This window comes from Eschrichtius robustus, chromosome 2 (genome assembly GCF_028021215.1).
Source record: "Eschrichtius robustus isolate mEscRob2 chromosome 2, mEscRob2.pri, whole genome shotgun sequence".
Classification (NCBI taxonomy): Eukaryota; Metazoa; Chordata; class Mammalia; order Artiodactyla; family Eschrichtiidae; genus Eschrichtius; species Eschrichtius robustus.
This window is the reverse complement of record NC_090825.1, coordinates 91,771,925-91,793,012: the sequence shown is the minus strand read 5'-3', so window position 1 is coordinate 91,793,012 and position 21,088 is coordinate 91,771,925. Positions and strand designations below refer to the sequence as shown.

Here is a 21,088-nt window from a genome sequence, read left to right as displayed (position 1 = left end):
CTTGCTGAAGAGACTGTCTTTTCTCCATTGTGTATTCTTGCCTCCTTTGTCAAAGATTAATTGACCGTAGGTGTGTGGGTTTATTTCTGGGCTCTTTATTTTGTTCCGTTGGTCTATATGTCTGTTTTTGTGCAAACACCATACTGTTTTGATTACTGTAGCTTTGTAGTATTGTCCGAAGTCCCAAAGCAATCTACAAGATTTAATGCAATTCCTATCAAAATGCCCATGACATTTTTCACAGAACTAGAACAAATAATACTAAAATTTATATGGAACCACAAAAGACCCAAAATTGCTAAAGCAATCCTGGGAAAAAAGGACAAAGAACAGTTTTTTAAAGTGCATAACTACAGTGCCATTATTACACTGCCAAACTAACAGTAATTCCTTAGTAGCATCAGATATCTAGTCAGTATTCAAATTTGCAATTGTTTCATAAATGTCATAATTTTTCAGTTTATTTGACTCTGGTCAGATAAGGTTCGTGCACAGAGATTGGTTAATATGTCTTTGAAGCCTCTTTTAATCTATAGGTTTCCTCTTTGTCTCTCAGTTTTTTGCTATATGTTTGTTGACTAACCAAAGTTATTTGTTTTCTAGTGTTTTCCATAGTCTGGATTTTGCTGATAACATCTCCACGGTGAAGTTTGACATGATCCTCTATCTTCTGTATTTCCTATAAATTGGTATTTAGATCTAGAGATGTGATCAGATTTGGTTTCAAGGCCCCCCCCCCTTTTTTGGACAAGACTTTTTCATAGATGGCATTGTGGTCTTCCATCAGGAAGCACAAAATGTCTGGTTTTCTCTCTTTTTGTGGTATTAACAGCCATTGATACTTAATGCTTAGCTCCATTAATTCATTAGGGGTTACAAAATTAGCTGTAGTATTTCTATAAAGAGAAACTTCTCCTTATCTACTGTTTGACTACTTCCAGATACGGTTTGTATGAAAACAAGGCAAGGTGAGGGGAGTGGTTTCTTCTTCCCCCTCATGTCAAGTTTCATAGTGAGTTAGAGACTGTTGCTACCTTTATGGTGAACCCTTTTGAGTCACTTTGTAAAGTGAGCAAGCAGAGGATAGAAGAGGGGTTCCAACCCAGCAAGTGTAATTGAAATTGACTGTATCCCAGCTGTGCTAATTTAACTGCCAGGCATAGTCCTTCTAGGGTCCCTCAGCAAACATTTGAGTGCCTGTAATGGCAATGGATATTTAAGGGTGAATAAAGGGGAATCAGAAGATAGATGCTTGATTCTAATATGTAGTGAAAAGGAATTGTATTTACTTGGAGGGGCCCCCTCCAGACAGTTCATCTTATCCCCACCTCTCTGCTCCTTAGCCCATTTTTCACTCTGCTGTTAACTTTCTCCCCCACCCCTTTTACCTGAAAGATAATATAAAACTCATCACTGTTCAGGATCTGTTTACTGAGGATCTGCATTATGCCAAGACTGTTCTCAACCCTCGGGTGTGGTGGTGGGCTAGGTAGATGCTACCTTGTCCTCAAGAAACTTATCATCTAGAAGTAAGACAGATGAGCATTTTCCACAAAGTGTGTTAAGTAGTATGAAAGGGCAAGTACGTAGTGCTACAGCACTTAACCTAGTGTTGGGGTGATTTTCATCCTAGAGGAAGTTACAAATTAATTTATTCTGACACCTTAAGAATGATTGGGTAAATTAGGAACAGTAATCTAGGTGAAAGATGATGGTGGCCTTGGGGGTTAGGGAAGAATTGATAGATGTGAGAGAGTCATTTAGTCAGCAGATATCTGAGTATCTGAGAGGATTTAGAAACTATAATCCATAAGGGTTAGTGTTGGATGCGAGGGCTGAGGAGGAAGGAGAAGTCAGGAATGACTTCCAGGTTTTTGTCATAGGCAGCTACAAGGATGGTGATACATTTCAGTGCTAACACTAGATGAGGAACAAGTTTGTGAGGGAAAATAATCTAGTTTCAAAAATGTTAAGTTTCAAGATGTTAAGTCTGAGACAATGAAGCAGAAATGTCAAGTAGGCTATTAGATAGTGGGTTTGGAATCAAAGGGAAGGGTGAAAAATGTGATAATTAAAGGTATGGGAGATTTTTATATCCCCTGTGATTATAGAAAGAGAAGATGAAGACCTGGGCTAAAAAATTCCAAAGCAAGGGAATAACATTGTTGTTCCAAAAGAGGAAATAGTTAACAATATCCACCATTGACTGTAAGGACTTGAAAATTTTCCTTTAGGTTTCACCAAAAAAAGAACTGCAGTGCTGATCTTGGCAAGAGCCATTTCATTGGCTTTCTTCTCTACCATGTGATATTGGAGTGAGTTGAGGTTTAAATTGGAAGGTTAAAAAGTAGAAGAGAGCAATTTTAGCTAACTCAGAAAGTCTGAGTGTGAACTGCCCAAGAGAGAAAAGGCCATTAACTGACACAGAGTAGAGATTTGAGAGAAAATTGAGAGATTATTTTTCTTTTTATAAAATAGAAGAGATAAGCATATTTGAATGGTAATGGGAAGGAGCCAGTAGAGAAAAAGATTGAAGGTCCAAAAGAGCAAAGAGGAATGGGGAGGGAAAGGATCTAGAGCACACATGAAGGGACGGGCCTTAGGTAGCAGAAGGGGTGCCTCTGAAGCAATAGCAGGAGGAGATGGAGATGGGTGTGGAGGCAGGTAATTTTGTCAGTTTGGTAGCAGCAAGTTTGAGGGAGTTTTGTCTGATGGCTTCTATTTCTCTGCAAATTAGAAGGTAAAATTATTTGTGGTAAAGGAGACATATCCAAAATAGCCACTGTGAGCAAAGAAGGGAGAGCTGACTAGGGAAACACAAGGATTACAGATGGAGGACTAAGGGCCCAGGTGTATTGGTGACCATAAATGTTACATGGGCAGCACCCTGGAGAATTGTGTGATATTCTCACATGCTCATATTTCTCAAATACTGCTCAGCAGTCCATATTAGGGTGTAGAGAAAACAGACAGTTGGATTCATCTACAATTGCAATGTTTCCAGGCAGGTGGGATGGAATAGCCATGGGGCAAAGATATTGAAAACTGACAAAAGAATTACGGAAGTGATGGACCACGAAAAAATTCAAGGTGGAGTATGTAGAGACATTCATGCGCTGGACATTCCAATCATTTTAAAGACACTTTCTTGGGGAAGGTTAAAGGAGATTGCCAGAAGAATAGGTTTTCAGAGTTACCACAGGATAACTAAATGCATTATTCAGAGATGGTACATTTTAGGGTGATGGAAATGGTCTAGGATACAGCCATAGATGTCAGTGACTAAAATGGAGTAGAGGAGAAAAACGTCACTGAAGATACCAGAGAACTGAGAGACCACGGTTTTGAATGGGGCATAAGTTACCCAGAATGGTGGCAGTAATTGAAGTAGAAGGAGGTCAGTGACCCTTGTGCCCAAGTTGTTTAATGATTGAAGACAGTGATTGAGTGGTTAGTAGGTGATAGCACTGGGGAAAGGGAAAAGTGATTATAACACAAGGAGATTTGGGGCTATTACCGGAAGGTGGAGAAATAATAGTTTCAAAGTGGTGTTGAAGAGTGAGGAAAACATAGGCTTATGCTACCTCCTGACGCCAAAGTACATGGGATATAGGAGAGAGGGCTGCAGGAGGAGGTGGTGTCCAATAAGAGCTAGGTTTCAGTTAAGGCCAGGAATGAAAGGATCATTATGTGAAAAGTTGAGGAGGTATGGGTATTTATGGAGCATGGAACCTAAATTTCACAAGGAAGTTTGGATAGGAAAGAAAATAGTAGGAAATAGTGTCTCACACACGTCTTAAGGCTGACAGTTGGAAATGATATGTTTTTGGACTTAGGTTTTGGACAGTGAGCAAGGCTGATTTAGTGGATGTAAAATATGGCTGATTTAATAGGTCTTGAGTTTGAGAGAGAGTTAATGACGCTCATTTCTTCAGAATTTAGTGATGAGTCGGGTGGGAAATACTTCTTAGGAAGGTACCATTTCTTGCAGGTTACCATTTCTCTGGTTCCTCTGAAAGATGTCGGCGCAGGCCTAGCCATAATAAAAAGGCCCAGGAAAGATTCTCAGGGCTCCAGTTCTAGGCCTATAGGTAGTGTGGGTATGGGAATGTTCTCTTGGAATCTCCTTATAAGAAATGCATCTGGATTTCTAGCTAGAGAGTTTGGGAGAACAGAGCGGTGAGTGTCCCAAAATCAAGGAGCTGTATAGGAAGGTACGGAGACTGAAGCTTAAAGATGATTTGGTATCTACACTGAAATGAATGTCCGGAACATGTTTTAGTGTGGACATGGGTTTTCCCTTGTTTCATAGTTTAACCTCTTATTTCTCTTTTGTTTCAAACAATGTGTTAATTATCTATTGCTGCTTGACAATTTTAGCAAAATCAACAAACATTTATTATTGTTTCTGTAGGTCAGGAATCCTGGTGCAGCTTAGCTGAGTGCCTCCGGTTCAGGGTCTCTCACAGGCTGCAGTCACGGTGTTAGCTGGGGCCGCAGTCATTTCAAGACTTGACTTGGGGAAGATGTGCTTCTAAGCTCACTCATATGGCTGTTGGCAGGCCTCATGTCCTCAGGCTGTTGGCCAGTGATATCATGTCCTTGCCGCCAGGGTCTTTACAAAGGGCGTTTCACAACGTAGTATCTGGCCTCCCTCAGAGAGCACAAGAGAGGATGTCCAGGATGGAAGCCACAGTCTTCGTAACCTTATCTTGGAAGTGACTTCTCATCACGTCTGAGCAGTCTGTTCACTAGAAGCCATTCACTAAATCTAGCCCACAGTCAAAGGCAGGGCGATTACGTGTGAATACCAGGAAACAAGGATCGTTAGGGGTTGTGTTAGATCCTCACTACCAGAAACAGTAAAAATATTTAGATATCCTCAAAGACAATATGTTTGGAACTTCCCTGGTGGTGCAGTGGTTATGAATCCACCTGCCAATGCAGGGAACACAGGTTTGAGCCCTGGTCCGCGAAGATCCCACGTGCCGCGGAGCAACTAAGCCTGCGCGCCACAACTACTGAGCCTGCGCTCTAGAACCCGCGAGCCACAACAAAGACACGCCACTGCAATGAGAAGCCTATGCACCATAACGAAGAGTAGTCCCCGCTCGCCACCACTAGAGAAAGCCTGCACACAGCAACGAAGACCCAACACGGCCAAAAATAAATAAATTAATTAATTAATTTTTTTAAAAAGAGACAGTATGTTTGCTTCAGGATAAGGAGTCATTCCCCTTCTACTGTAGAGCAAGAGAGGCCCCTTGCCTGAGTCTCCTTAAAAAGCCCCCTGACTATTCTCTTTACCTTGAGTCTTCGTGCCTCGACTCCATCTTCTTTATTGCAATCAGAATAAGCTCTTTAGGGGCTTCCCTGGTGGCGCAGTGGTTGAGAATCTGCCTGCCAATGCAGGGGACACGGGTTCGAGCCCTGGTCTGGGAAGATCCCACATGCCGTGGAGCAACTAAGCCCGTGAGCCACAGCTACTGAGCCTGCGCGTCTGGAGCCCGTGCTCTGCAACAAGAGAGGCCGCGATAGTGAGAGGCCCGCGCACCGCGATGAAGAGTGGCCCCCGCTTGCCGCAACTAGAGAAAGCCCTCGCACAGAAAGGAAGAACCAACACAGCCAAAAATAAATAAATAAATAAATTAAAAAAAAAAAAAAAGAATAAGCTCTTTATCTCCAAATCAATCAGTGAATCAGCTTCTGTCTCTCCCCTCTCTTTCTTTCTCTCCCTCTCTCCCTCTCCCTCTCCCTCTTTCTCTCTCTCTCTCTCTCTCACACACACTCACACACACACACACACACGTTCTTTCTGACCTTTGCTTATGCTTCTGCCTCATCTGGGCTGCCCTGTGGCTAACTCTCCTCCTTTTTATTAGCTAAACTCTTCCTCGTAGTTCAAAATCAATAGCACTTTACTCTGTACTCCCAGGAATGAGTATATGCCATTCCTGTGTGTGCATGTGGCCTCTGTCAAAGCACTTACTACTGTATATTTACATGTTGAGCAACCTGTCTAGAGTCTGTGTGCGGTGAGGATGGGAATATCTTACTCACTTATATCCCTAGTGACCAGCACTGTACCGAGAAAGTAGCAAGAGCTCAGTAAATGTTTGTTGTTTGGTTGCATGTGAATTGAAATACCATTATAGAAGCACCCAGTAGCTAGTGGCAGTGGAAGGAGTTGCAGGATGTCTTTCTCTGCTGCCTGTTCTCCCTACCCTGAGGGGTACTAACCTGCTGCTCCAGATTGAGAAGTATCCCTAGAGGACTAACCAACATAAAGCATCCAGACCCATAGAAGGAGTAGAGACTAGAAAGGGTAGCCACTCTGAGACTCTGTTCTAGTATTCTTAATCTAACCCTAGATTTCCCTATGTGGGTGTGAATAAGTGGGTCTTCATGCTTTTATATGCGGAGACATAAAAAAGACCTCTCAAGTTGCAACTTCTTAAAATCAGCTTTATTGAGGAAAGACTAACATACTCATTTAAAATATACAGTTAAATGGATTTCACATTACAGTTTTTTTCTGCAGTTACATTTACAAATGTAATTTTCTCTTAAAACTTTTTTTTTTTAATAATAGCCATTCTGACAGGTGTGAAGTGATATCTGGTTTTGATTTGTATTTCTGCAATAACTGGTGACGTTGGGCATCTTTTCATGTGCCTGTATGTCTTCCTTGGAGAAATGTCTATTCAGGTCTTCAGGTCATTTTTTGATTGGGTTGTTTGTTTTTTTGATACTGAGTCATGTGAGCTGTTTATATACTTTGGATATTAATCCCTTGTTGGTCACATCATTTGCAAATGTTTTCTCCCATTCTGTAGGTTGTCTTTCGTTTTGTCTGTGGTTTCCATTGCCATGCAAAAGCTTTTAAGTTTAGTTGGGTTCCGTTTGTTTATTTTTGCTTTTATTTCCTTTGCCTTAGGAGACAGATCCAAAAAACATTACTACAATTTATGTCAGAGAGTGTTCTGCCTATATTCTTTTCTAGCATGCTTTCCATATTTATCCCTTTACACAGACTCTTCCATCATTCTCCCAAAAATCCAAGGCCTACCTTTAAGTATAACTTATCTTATTCAGTCTTTAATAGTTCTTAAGCAAGTAGTTGTTTCTGTTTTCCGTCAGTATTTTATGCATTCTTCTTACTAAGTGCTCATGATATCTCAGTACAATTATTTATTTTTTCATGCCTTTCTCCAATAGAGGTTTCAAGTAGTCTTTTTTCTACTCTGAGCTCCTGGAGAACTTGATCTGTACGAAATTCACAGTTAGTTTTGTGGTAATTTAGAGCATTTCGTCACTCAGTGGAGCTTTCTACCAATCAATTTATATTTAACTGAATGTGGTTTCATGCCTTTTAATTTGTGAAAGAATATTACTCTTAGAATTTCTGCAGTGTTCGGTTACTTCCACATTGTACTTTAACTGTCTTTTGCAACAATCTTTTTTCCTTCAGTGTTTCTCTAAACTCTACTTAAGTTTATAGGTAAAAATATTCATTTTGAGCAGTTATAATGTTCACACTTTTAATGGTATATTTAGCTGTTTACCCTAAAGACAGTTCATTTGGAGTACCTTAACATGAAGTTAGCTGTATTTATCTATAATCTAAATTATACTGTCTATAATTTGCTTAATTTCTAGGGTTCAACTGCACGAATAGATCACGAAACAGCCAGTGTTTTGAGTTCTAGCAGCACACATTCTGCTCCTCGAAGGCTGACAAGTCATCTGGGAACCAAGGTAATAGATTATAAGCACTGAGCACTCCCTGTGACTTCTGCCTCTGTGCCTTGCCTGCAGCGGCACACACCTCCACTTCCCACCCCACCGAAAAATGACTGTCAGAGTCCTAGCCAGCCTTCAGAAACCTTCTTGGGCTTTCCTTCTTTACAAAACGTTTTCTGATTTCCAGGGTCCTCTCACCTCCCCATGCAATCTGTCTACCTCCTTTGAATCACTACAGTTGGAGCACAGGGACTGTTTTTTATCCTTTGCAGCATCCAGCACAGAATCTGCACATAATGAGTGTTTAATAAATACTTAGTGGATGGAAAAATTATTGAAATTGAATGTTATCCTATCCACTGCTGATAAGTGAGTTTTCTTAGGGTCTCTTAGATGTTAGTAAATATTTTGGGGGACTTGAGAATAGTATGTTTGAAAAGAAAATAATTATTTTATTATTGTTTTAAAGCCAGAGGCTTTACTATTATATGAACAAAGATGAAATTCTAATATTACTAAGCAGTATATTTTCAGTTAAATCTAAATAATTCCACTAGTTGTTTTCACAGCATACTCTACATAGTCTTTTTTACTTTAATAATATAGTGGCTCTTAGGAAAAGCATTACTGAAATAACTAATGTCGATTTAAGAAATGAATTTTAGAGTATCAATGGTATTGTTAATATGAAACTTAATCCTTTTAATAACTCACAATGGTTACTACTTGGGACCACTAGGATGCCAGTAACTGCTGGGAGTTGTATGTTTATTATCTCTGATCTTCTCGAAAACCCTTTGAGGTATTCTTGCCCCTCTTTTTAAAATGAGAATACTGAAGCCAAAAAAAGATTCAGACAGCTGAATCGTGTAATTAAATTGGAATTCAACCCCAGATCTGTCCAACATCAACAAGTAGTTTTCACTATAAAGAAAATGTTTAATATTCAACAGTACTATTGCATGAAAACTGGCAGCTAGAATACCATTTCCTTTTGAAGTGATTTATGTATGATAATATTAAGACCTTACTACATTTTTGAATGCCAGTTACTGTGCTATACATGTGTTTTTTATTTAATCTTCACAAAGAAAACCCTATTAGGTAAATTTCTCCATTTTTAAACTGAGACAACTGGGCCTCAGAGAATTCAAATAACTTGGTCGTGTCACACCACTCACTTGTAAATGGTGGAGTCAGAATTTGAAAGACTATTTATCCACAGTTCTGTACTGCCTTCCTAATAAAACTTTCATATCTAAGAGTAGTGTGTGTTTACCCATTTAGAGTAGAGTTTCTCAGCCTCAGCATTACTGGCTGGATAATTCCTCATTACATTGTAGGATGTTTACAGCATCCCTGGTCTTTACCTACTAGATGCCCGAAGCTTTTCCTCCCGAAGTTGTGACCGCCGAAAATGTCTCCAAGACGTTGCCAAAAGTGTCTCAGGGTGGCTAAAACTGCCCCTGGTTAAGAATCACTAATTTACAGATATGATACATTTATGTAATGGCCTCTACTTTTATGCAGTAGCTCTCACTTTAAAATGAGGTTGGTCACAGTGCAGGATAACTGGATACTGTTTCCTGTTTCTAATCTGCTTCTAAGTAAATTCTTAGAATTTATGGTCAGGGAGTAATTGATGCTTACCAGCTGCTTTTAAAAAAAAATTGAATAAGAATCCTGGCTTTGTATCCCTGTATGATCAGAGCATTCTCCTTTTTATAACAAGATATTTTTACATGTATAAGGGAGAAATCATAACTTTAACAATATTATACAGTAAGTCCCCTACATATGAACCTTCAAGTTACGAACTTTCAAAGATGCGAATGTATTGTAAACCTATTACAGTATAGTACTAAATGCCGATTGTGTTAGTTGGGTCCCTGGGCTAACTTTGTTGGACTTATGAACAAATTGGACTTGTGAACATGCTCTCAGAATGGAACTCGTCCATATGTAGGGGACTTAACTGTGATTATAATCTGGTGAAGGTTACCAATTGCTGAGAGCTAGTACTTATTAGTAAGTAATAATTGCAGAAAAATATTTTCTCTTTATTGATTATGGTTGTAGATTTTAAAAATTAAAATTTTAAATTGTGTAAAGAATTTAGATAAACCACATTTCTGACTCTGCGTGTGTGTTGGCGGGGGTGGGTGTGTGTGGTGCGGGGGGAGATATGAGAGAGAGAGAGAGAAATCAGTTGATTGTCATTCATTATAATCAGTGGATTATCACCAGCTGATCCAGACAAACAGCAATTTAGGTTTATGCAAGAACCTACTTTCTCTTTTTCAACACTATATACTACCACTACTAATATTTACTCATAAACAAGTTGGTGATGATTATATTATATGGATTTTGAAATAACGCTCATTACTTCATCCTGGAAAGCGGTTTTTGTTTTTGTTTTTAATGAGTTACAATAAATATCCCATTCATCACTTCATTGGTGTTGGCTTTTGGATATTAAAGTCATAATTTTGTTTCTAAACTCATTTGGCCCACAGGTGGAAATGGTGTATTCATTGTTGTCAATGCTTGGTACTCATGATAAGGATGATATGTCGCGAACTTTGCTAGCTATGTCTAGCTCCCAAGACAGCTGTATATCCATGCGACAGTCTGGATGTCTTCCTCTCCTCATCCAGCTTTTACATGGCAATGACAAAGACTCTGTGTTGTTGGGAAATTCCCGGGGCAGTAAAGAGGCTCGGGCCAGGGCCAGTGCAGCACTCCACAACATCATTCACTCACAGCCTGATGACAAGAGAGGCAGGCGTGAAATCCGAGTCCTTCATCTTTTGGAACAGATACGAGCTTACTGTGAAACCTGTTGGGAGTGGCAGGAAGCCCATGAACAAGGCATGGACCAGGACAAAAATCCAAGTATGTTCCGTATGGTGCATGTTACAAAGCAAATGTAAAAGTTTTTGAAATGAAAACTTTAAATTAGGATGGTGTCTTTATGAATAGGCGTGGGAAATTCATATTAGCCATCTACGCTGCTAACATAGTTTAAAGCTTAATTTCTCTATTTCTCTAGAAAAAATTAGCAAAGGAAAATGTTATATGTACTACAGTGCAACCACAAAAGAACAGAAAATCAAGACAGAGTCATAGCATAGCAGATCTAGAAAGAACTTGAGCGATTATGTCCTCCATCTCTTGAGATTAAGCTCAAGAAAGTGACTTTACACAAGTTCCTTCAGCTGTTAGTGACCAACCCATAATCTCTTACATTTGCATATCACTCTACTCAGTGGATACAGAGCTGTGTTATATATGTTATTTGATCCTTACAACAACCTTGTGAAGTAGGAAGGGAAGATATTATCATCTCCATTTTACAGATGAAGAAACTGAGGCTCAGAGAGGCTAAAAGACTTGCCTGTGGCCTCACAGCTAGTGGGTGGTGGAGGCAGGATCAGAGGTCAGATCTCCTGACTCTCAGCCCAGTGCTCTTCCTACTTCACCATCCTGCTTCAGGCCATGGGGCCCCAGTTGCTGGGGTGATCAGCCTCCCAGCTCTTTGCTCAGGGAGAAACCCTTGGCCACCAGCCCCTCTCCTTCAGGAGCAGGGAACATGGGAGTTGGGACCTTTGGGGACATAACTTACTTCATTCCTGTAGCAAGAACCAAAAGCAGTAAGTATATAAGGTAAGACCTTCCTTTCACCTGATAAGAACACCCACATGCGCACACACACATGACAAAGGACTATTGTATCAGTATCTTGATTGCGGGAGTAGGAGAAAGAGTGATGTTGAGAACATGATCTATAAAGATTTAGATTTTTTTTAGGTAGGTATAAAGGTGAATTTATTTAAAATTTAAAAGTTTTCAAGAATAGAATACAGCAGAAATGTCCTTTATATCTATTTGTCCTAGGGATGAGGAGAACTATAGGATGCTTTACTGGAAGAACATTGTCTTTCTGGATTGTTTTCTTTGTCCACAATTGTATAATGACTCGCATTTTGTGCTCTTAATACCTATTCTCAGAAAAGTTAAATAGAATAAATATTATTACTTCTGAAAAATAGACTTGCTTTTTAAATTTTTATTTCAAGTAACAGTTTTGAAACTTTGTGCATAGTATTAAATGTGCAGGTACATTTTCTTGGACACCTTGTCTTTAAATTTTTGTTTACTATCTGGTATCTGTATAGTAAGCTTTCTATACTAGGTTTATACTAGGTTTCTCTACTACATTTGTATACAGCCATGTGTCTTTAAGTTTAAATAGAGATTGCAAATAAAAAGTTTTATACCAAAACGTTTTTATTATTTCATATAGCCAATATAATTTTTAAGTTATTTGAATTATAGCATAAACCTGCATGGGACTTAGTCCAGCAGACTTGGTCAAAGGCTGATGAGAGGTAGACATTTTTATGGAACCAAAAAAAACCCTTACGTTTTCCTTTCCATGTTTGTAGTATTTATTCATCTCTTCAGCAAATAACTTGTTGATTCACTAAACTGCTATGCATTAGGGATGTATTAGTGAGCCCTGAGTATTTTTTAAGTATAATAAATATCACTACTTTTGAGAAAACAAAGCATATGGTTTATGTCAATTTTATCTTTCAGTGCCAGCTCCTGTTGAACATCAAATCTGTCCTGCTGTGTGTGTTCTAATGAAACTTTCGTTTGATGAGGAGCATAGACACGCAATGAATGAACTTGGTAAGACAAAATGTTTCTTAATGCCATAGAAGAATACTAAAGATTTTTCATCATTGTTGAATTAGGATATAAGGCCACTAACTTTTATTACCATCTGCTTCCTCCTTGTAGCAAATGACTATACTCTGGTTTCCAGAGGAGACAGACAATGTCCTAAGTGGCAGAAACTGCTACCCTTGTAACCTAACTTGGATTTTTAAAATCTTAGCCAAAGGTTGGAAAAAATACTAAATGGTCCATTCTTGCCCCTATTGTCAAGGTAGACTCTGGGTGACAGTTGACGGGGAGGGTAATTTGAATTGTTTTGAGACGTGGGGCTACGTAATTATTCTTGAACTCAGTCACTTCTGAAAGACATCAGAAGGAATTATTATTAAGATTCTCATTTATCTTCATGGTTATCAGTACTTTACTAGATTTTCATGATAAGCAGCGTGGTATCTCTGAAACTGATTAATACGGAAAAGCATTATGCTCTGATTTATGTTAGAAACATTCCATTAATTGTGGAAGGATTACTCTTAGGTATGTGTTCTCACATACTCTAAACCTTATATAACCTGCATTTGTGCCCCCCATTTTTCATGTAATGGTTTTTCTTTGATTTCTAGGTTCATTTTGCACATGTGGTATTTATAAGTTGCATCATGCTGAGCCATCTCATGTGAACTGGATCGCTCTAATCGTGCCACAAGCAAGAACCATACACTGAGTTTCCATCTTAGTGTAGCTGTGCCCTTGCTTTTTGTGCCGTTTATGTTACATTTCATTCAAGCCCCTTCCTTGTATTCCTGCCACCCCTCATCATTATCATTCATCACTTATCTTAAAAGTGACAAAGTCATGACACTCTTAAACACAGAGAACCTGAACGGCCAAAAATGAGTGTTGTCTCCTTCAGAGTCATCACTTTGGGAGGCTGTGTACTTTGTGATTTCCGCCTGCCCTCCAGCCATGCTTTTCTTCCCACAAGCCCTAGCAGTCGGCCCACTTGATTCTCTTTCCTTCCCTCATGCCCCCAGCCTCCTGTGAAACTGAGTATGAGCGTATGAGTTCTCCCCTCCTCAGTACTGTCTCAGCATTGGTGAAATTTTAAGTTTGGGTGTTTTTTTTAACGCTAGTAATAATGGGGAAAATAATGAATAAACGGGAAAACTAATCCAATTTTTAGCTCCCACAAACGTTTTTTATAAATGTTCCTGTGTTCCAATGAACTATAGACTAGGACTGACACATTAATCATCTGAATTTCCAAGTAAAATCTAGACTCAGTATTTGTTCCTCTTCCTTCTTCAGGTAGGAAGGCTACCCGGGGCATTTCATCACAGGAGCTAGGGCAGGGGCTTTCAGGTGAGGAGCAGGATGGGGCCTCTGGGGGTGTGACTGCTGGGGATATAGCCACAGGGGATTACCTTCTTCTCACTCCTAGCCTCTGAATTTGCATTGGAGCAAAAGAAGGATCAAGGTGTGTGGACCGTGGGGAGATGGATTAAGACAGCACAAGGGATCTGACAGTGAGGAATAAGGAGGAAAGAAGTCCCAGGTGGATGAAGGGAAATTTCTAAGCCCAGTCAGCTAGGACTGTCATTTGTACATAGAAGAAAATTCTACAACTATTAGGGTCATTTAAGTTTGCACCTATTAGTATTGCAAGTTTCAGGCCATAGTATCAGTAATGTATACATTTATTAATTCCCAGCTCTGTCTCAGAAACTGTGCTAGGCACTAGGTATAAAAATGATTAAGACGTGGTCCTGACTTTCAAGGAATTCATAGTTAATTTGCATTAGTGTTTCCCAAACTAGATCATAATGATCACCAGAGGCAGTTGTCAAACCATGTATTTCTCTGGCCCGTGCGTGGTAAGCAAGCTTAGTAAAATAGAATCTCCGGAGGAGGGAACCTAGGAATCAAATCTAATAAGTGGCCCAGGTGATTCTTATGATCGGGAAATTTTGTGAAACACCAATATATAGAATATTGATGCTGAGCCCCTAATATTTATTTTAGAATGAGGCGTTTCATGCTAATGGTGACTATCTAAACCAAGTAAAAGAAAAGTAATATACTGTTTTAAAACTTAAGTATCATCTTTCTATTATCTCTTTTTGATAAGTTTAAATTAAGGATTTTGTTAAATGTCACCTGAAGCCATTGATCCTCTACTATCTGTAAGGTTATGAGATACCATATGAGATAGTATTTGGTTCATCTGGACCACTGTTCTCTAACATAGACACCAAGAAAATGTGGAAGGATGTGTTCATGACCTTTGCATTACCTTGAAACATCCTAATATTTCTTAGGGCAACCTATTTTTTATTGTATTGATCATGAATTCACATCATATTTTTGTGAATCCATTGATAGTTTTAATGTATAGATTCTTTGCCTTAAAATTCACTGAAAGTTTTCTTTTTACCTGCCTGAAATCATAAAGGGCTCTCTCTTTTATCTGACACACTAAATTTTATTGAATGTCCTTTTTTTCATTAGCCACGTTCTTCATGGTTTTATTGGCATTGACCAAATCCTTCTTTAATCTTCGTTTTCACAATCAAGTCCTAAGATTTTTGGTTTTTCCATACAAAAGTAGTCAAGTGCCTTCTTGGGATTTTCTTTAGATCATTTCACCTTTCTTAAAACAGTATCACAGATACTGCTGCGCCAGGCAGGATTTTATGTAGGCACGAAGCATAGTATGTTTTGTTTTGGCTTTGATCGTCTGCTTTATAATCCTCAACATTTTGGTGATCTCCTCAGTACACAAGGCCACTGTCTTCAGGTCAACAATGACTGCCGGATCTGTTTCCTGGGTCAAAACTCTCAGTTCTTTTACCGGTGGTTCCTTCTTCTTTACCAAAGTAATAAATAGTGGACTTTTTTGAAGCTCTGTACTAGGCTTCCTTCCACTCTCCCTAGGCAGCATCCTCTACTCCATGGCTTCAGTTACAGTTGTTTTTCAGCTTAATTTACAGCTTAATCCAAGTTCTCTCTCCTGAGATTTACACACATTTTTCAAACTGCTCATTTGACATCTTCACCTAGATGATTTTTCAGACATTTCTGACTCAGCTGACAGAAACTGAGTTTGTTGTCTCCTCCATCCCTAAACCTCTGTCTCTTCCAGGGTTCCTTTTCTCAGAAAATGGTCTTCCAGTCAACCCACTTGCTGAAGCCAGAATCTTAGAAGACATCCATGAGTCTATTCTTATCCCCTATATCTCATAAATGCTTTAATTCTGGTTCTTAAATATATCTCAAATCACTGCTCTTTTTATCCCCACCCCAAGCAAGCCTCTATCGTCTCTCCTGTTCTCCCATAGTTTGTCTTACTTGTCCCCTCACTTCCAATCATAATCCATTCTGCAGCCTACAGTCATAGGAATCTGTTTAGAACATACATCTGATTATTCCTTCCCCTGCCTTAAATCCTTGGTGAGGCACACAAAGTCTTGCATAATCTGGCCTTTACCCATTTTTGTAGCCTCACCTTGTGACCCTCTCCTTGTTGCTGTATATTTCAGGCCCAGCAGTCCTTGCACATGCTGTTTCATCTGCCTGAAATGCTTCCTTATTGTTTCTGCCCCACCCTTTTTAGATATTCATTCATCCTTTAAGTCTCAAGTTAAACATTATTTCCTCAGCCATTTTCTTGATCCTCCCAGTCTAGGTTAAGTTCACCTGTTATCTTGCCCTGTGCTTCTACACAATCCAGTACACTTAAATTAGTTGTTCAGTGGCTGTCTTTGCTCTAATCTGTAAGCTCCATAAAGACATTGGCTGTTTTTTTTGTTGGCTGTTTATCTTCCCATCATCATGGGTGGATGGAGGAAAATCTTCCTAAATATGGTTTGGATTTTCCTTAACCAAATTAATTTTTACTTACCTACATTCAAACTCATCTGTCGTTGGTGCTAGTTATAAAGATTTACACCAATGTTCCAAGAGTTAAATCCCCTGACCTGGCATTCTTGACCCAAGATAGAACTTGGTCTATTTTGCAGATTTGCTGATTCATCTACATACTGACACTTCTAGATCATTTACAAAAATGTACCGATCCTCTTTCAGATTAATGACCTGATTGTTTAGACTTACAGTATCCAAGAATTGCCTGTTTATATTCATCTTCTCTTTTTCTGTCTAAGCCACTTCTCTGACAAAAGAATATCTCTAGTCCCGTGATGATTAATATTGATGATGAATAATATTTTGAATAACCTCCATATGCATTTTTATTTTTCTTTTTATTCACTCCCTCACCATTTTGCTTCACCTTTTGTCTTTTTGTTTTGTTTTATCTTTTTACCACCCCTTCCTTTATGTCTTTTCCTTTCCTTTCCCTTCATTTTCCTCCTTGCCTTCCTACTGCTGACCACTGTGGGCATTGTTAAGTATACCCATTGGTGGGAATCAAGGGGAAAGAAAATACTAAATCCTAGTATTGGTATTTGACACTTCATGAGTATCAAAGAAAAGTAAGAATTAAAAAAGTAAAAATTAAAAATGATTTTATAGAGTTCAGTAATAAGTTGAATAGGTAATTCTTTTTCATAAAAAAAAATAAGCTTTGCTTCATGCACAGTTTCATTTAGAAGTTTTAGTATTCCTAAGGATACTAAAAATTATTTGGGAGATAAAAATATATTAAAGTAATTAGGCCACAGTGTGTGACAATGAAGAGTGTTTGTAAAGTCCTAATAATAAAAATAAGTTACCTTTTACTGCTTACATTCAGGAAGACCTAGTGTTAGAAAACAGCCTTCTTCATCCATGACAAGATACAGTGTACGTGCAGTAAATAGAGTATAATGTTCATTTCACTCGGTAAGGCAAGGGGCTGGAGGGTGGAGAAACTGGCAGAAAATGGAATAGTTGTCACTTGTACTTTATAAGTATATTACACAAGAGTCCTTTATAATATTTTCTGTAGCTTGTAATTCTAAAGACAAAATTAAATTTATATATTCTCATTCTTTGAGGTTTTTTTCCTAATAATTTATAAACTTGGTACCCATTTGTTTTATTTTAGATTATTATCTTTTTCCTCTTGCCCTTTTTAAATTAGGGGGACTACAGGCCATTGCAGAATTATTGCAAGTGGACTGTGAAATGTATGGACTTACTACTGACCACTACAGTATTACCTTAAGACGATATGCAGGAATGGCTTTGACAAACTTGACTTTCGGAGATGTAGCCAACAAGGTATGTTTTATAAGATCCATTTCTTATGATATCTCTGGTATGAGTTATTTTACTTTCATACAAACTACTTTTCACTGACTTTTTGTCACTCTGCTCATTAAACACTGACCAACAAAAACCTGTACTTCATACCTCACTGCATATCCTTACTCATTTGGTTGTCTTATGCCTAAACAAAGGCAAAAGATGGAACACAGTAGTGGATTTATGTAATCACATTTAAAATACTATTCCTGGGAATGATAACAAAAATCTGGAAATCTTGGTGCAAGTGTTATACACGTGTTGGTTCCATCCGAATAAAAGACTTTAAAACCCTTTGCTTTTTGTTTCTTATCATTTATTCACTTTATTTTTCCGGTTTGCCAAGAGAAGAACAAATACCAAAGGATTAGGAGGGTATTTGTCTTTCATTTATGTAATCTGGTTCTAGTTCTTTTATGGGTAAAACATTAGTTAGGATTGAATGAGACGATTGAAACTGGATTTGAAGTTTACTAGTCAAAAATAAAGCATGGCTCCAGGTTGCCTTATTATTGACCCTCTGTAATATTTGATTTACAGGCTACACTATGCTCTATGAAAGGCTGCATGAGAGCACTTGTGGCCCAACTAAAATCTGAAAGTGAGGACTTACAGCAGGTACTGCTTAGAATGTCAAATGTTTTTCGTGGCTGTTAGTGGGTTAATACCCTGATTTAGATTAATTTAAGCTGTGGCTCAGTGTTTAGCATCTCATGTTTAAATTGTGGCTACGTTAACACCAAAATAGAGGAAAATAATTATATTGTAGGAATTCCTTTTGGCACTATATTAGCATTTAGAAGAAATTTATTTATTAATATATTTCTACTCTTAATATTGCGAACAAGAAAGCAACTAGTATGAATAATTTTATAAACAAATTATTCTAAAATTGATTCATTTGCAGGTTATTGCAAGTGTTTTGAGAAATCTGTCTTGGAGAGCAGATGTAAATAGTAAAAAGACTTTGCGTGAAGTTGGAAGTGTGAAAGCATTGATGGAATGTGCTTTGGAAGTGAAAAAGGTACCTTTGAAAACATTTAGTATTGCAATATGGATTTCATCTTTGGTTACTTTTTTGCTGCCATCTCCCACCCCTGAGACTCACTAATTTCTGACCCTCTTATCTTACCTATCCCTAGACTTAGACTGCTCCAAACTCCTAAAGTATTAAGCTGGAAAAGATTGTACAAAGTAGCCTAGTATAAGTCAGGGTTTTTCAGACTCAGCACTGTTGACATCTTGCACCAGATAAGTCTTTGTTTTGGAGGACTGATCTGTGCCTTGTAGGATGTTTAGCAGCATCCCTGGCCTTTGCGCAGTAGATGCCAATACACCTTCCCCTCAGTCATAACAATCAGGAATATCTCCACATATTACCAGATGTCCTCTGTAAAGGAAAAGGGACAGAATCACCCTCAGTTGCCAATCACTGGTGTTAAGTGTTAACTCTTCGCTGCCCAAATCTCAATCTACCTGAGTCCTCAAATTCTGATAGTCACCCTGTCAAGAGGTAATCAGACCCAAAGGTGAGAAATCCCTCAAATAATAATTTGTTTACAAAAGGAAATAATCTCCAGATAGTATATCTACTTCAGAAACTAAGCTAATTTTTTTTTTAATTGAAATTTGAGAGGAACTAAGCAAGTCTTTTTAGCTAATCTGAATTTCCTTTCACCCAACCAGTCCTCCTTGATCCAGAGCCTACATGTTTTTCTCTTCAAAATTTCCTTTTCAGAGAAGGAAGAGTCTGCGGATTTTGTTTGTTTACTTATGTATTTTTTCTAAATTATATTATTTTATACCTGAAAAACCCAAGAAAATCAACTGAAGAATTGTTAGAAATAAGTATTCAACTAAATAACTGGATATAAAGATAATATTCAAAGGTGGTCAAAAGGCACAAACTTCCAGTTATAAGATAAATAAGTACTAGGGATGTAATATACAGTGTGATAAATCTTATTAACACTGCTGGATCATTATATATGAAAATTGTTGAGAGTAAATCCTGAGTTCTCATCACAATGAAAAAAATTTTTTTTCTATTTCTTTAATTTTGTGTATGTATGAGATGATAGATGTTCACTAAACTTATTGTGGTAATTATTTCATGATGTTTATAAGTCAAATCATTATGCTTTATACTTTAAACAGTGTTACGTGTCAACTATATCTCAAAACTAGGAAAAAAAGGTAATACTCAAATATACTTAGGGTCTGCATAAAGATACCTTTAAAACACTACCGAATCAGCAGAACACTTGTACTCACACTGCAGAAAAGAAGATACGTGAATAGCCAATAAGCACTTGAAAAGATACTCAACATTGTTAGTCATCCGGAAAATACAAATTACAACAAGATACCATTACAGATATTATATTGGTTAGAATTTAAAAGATTGGCCAACTGTTGTCAAGGATGTTAAGCAGCTGGAATTCTCACGCACTGCTGGCGGGAATGTTACATGGCATCCAGGCATACCTCGCTTTATTGCACTTTGCAGATATTACATTTTTTATAAATTGAAGGTTTGTGACAACCCTGCATTAAGCAAGTCTATCGGTGCCATTTTTCCAACAGCATTATTTTTCAGTTAAGGTATGTACATTTTTTTATACGTAATGCTATTGGACACTTAATAGACTACAGTGTAGTGTAAGCATAACTTTTATATGCACTACAGTATAGTGTAAACATAACTTTTATATGCACACCAAAAAAAAACATGATGTGACTTGGCTTTATTGCGATATTGGCTTTATTGTAATGGTCTGGAACCAAATCCACAATATCTCTGAGGTATGCCTATCCAACTTTAGAGAACATTTGGCAGTGTTTTAAAATTAAACATTTACGTACCATACAACCTGGCCACCCAGGAGAAACAAAAACTTAAATTCACACAAAGACTTACAAATATTCACAGAGAGATTATTTGTGATAGCCAAAAACTAAAAATAACACAAATGTCCATCAATAGGTAAATGGGTAAACAAATTGTGGAATACAGTTTGGCTATTAAAAAAAAAAAAAAAAAGAATGACCTATTGATACATTCAATAATCTGCAATGACAGGAATCAGAATAGCCGTTGCCTGGGGTTGGGGTTGGATTATGGGCGGCATGAGGAAAATGGAAGGGGTGATATAAATGTTATCTTGGTATACACACACATCAAAAATGATCAAATTGCACACTTGAAATATGTGCAGTTTATTGTTCTCTAATTATACCTTAATAAAAGTATACAAAAAAAATTAGCGCCATGTACACTTTAAGACTCCTTTCTCATCAAGCTTGTGTATTTTCAGAAAGATTTAATGTATTTGTAGGTATTATGGGAACTTGTATTGCTGCTGAATAGCTCATTATTTTATTGTCGCTCAAGGACCTCAAAGATCTA

General features: G+C 37.9%; 1 protein-coding gene across 8 annotated transcripts in view; it reads left to right on the top strand.

Moving 5' to 3' along the window:
* The window catches only part of APC (APC regulator of WNT signaling pathway), a 136,629-nt gene that overhangs the window by 103,810 nt on the left and 11,731 nt on the right, over positions 1-21,088 (top strand). For 3 of the 8 annotated variants that reach the window (XM_068535731.1, XM_068535726.1, XM_068535727.1), the window contains 7 exons: positions 7,660-7,758; positions 10,263-10,641; positions 12,349-12,444; positions 13,741-13,794; positions 17,516-17,655; positions 18,220-18,297; positions 18,587-18,703. In XM_068535731.1, coding sequence (XP_068391832.1) covers positions 7,660-7,758; positions 10,263-10,641; positions 12,349-12,444; positions 13,741-13,794; positions 17,516-17,655; positions 18,220-18,297; positions 18,587-18,703 — 963 coding nt within the window. The remainder of the gene's footprint in view (positions 1-7,659; positions 7,759-10,262; positions 10,642-12,348; positions 12,445-13,740; positions 13,795-17,515; positions 17,656-18,219; positions 18,298-18,586; positions 18,704-21,088) is intronic. The other 5 variants (XM_068535733.1, XM_068535730.1, XM_068535732.1 and 2 more) reach the window with 3 other exon arrangements.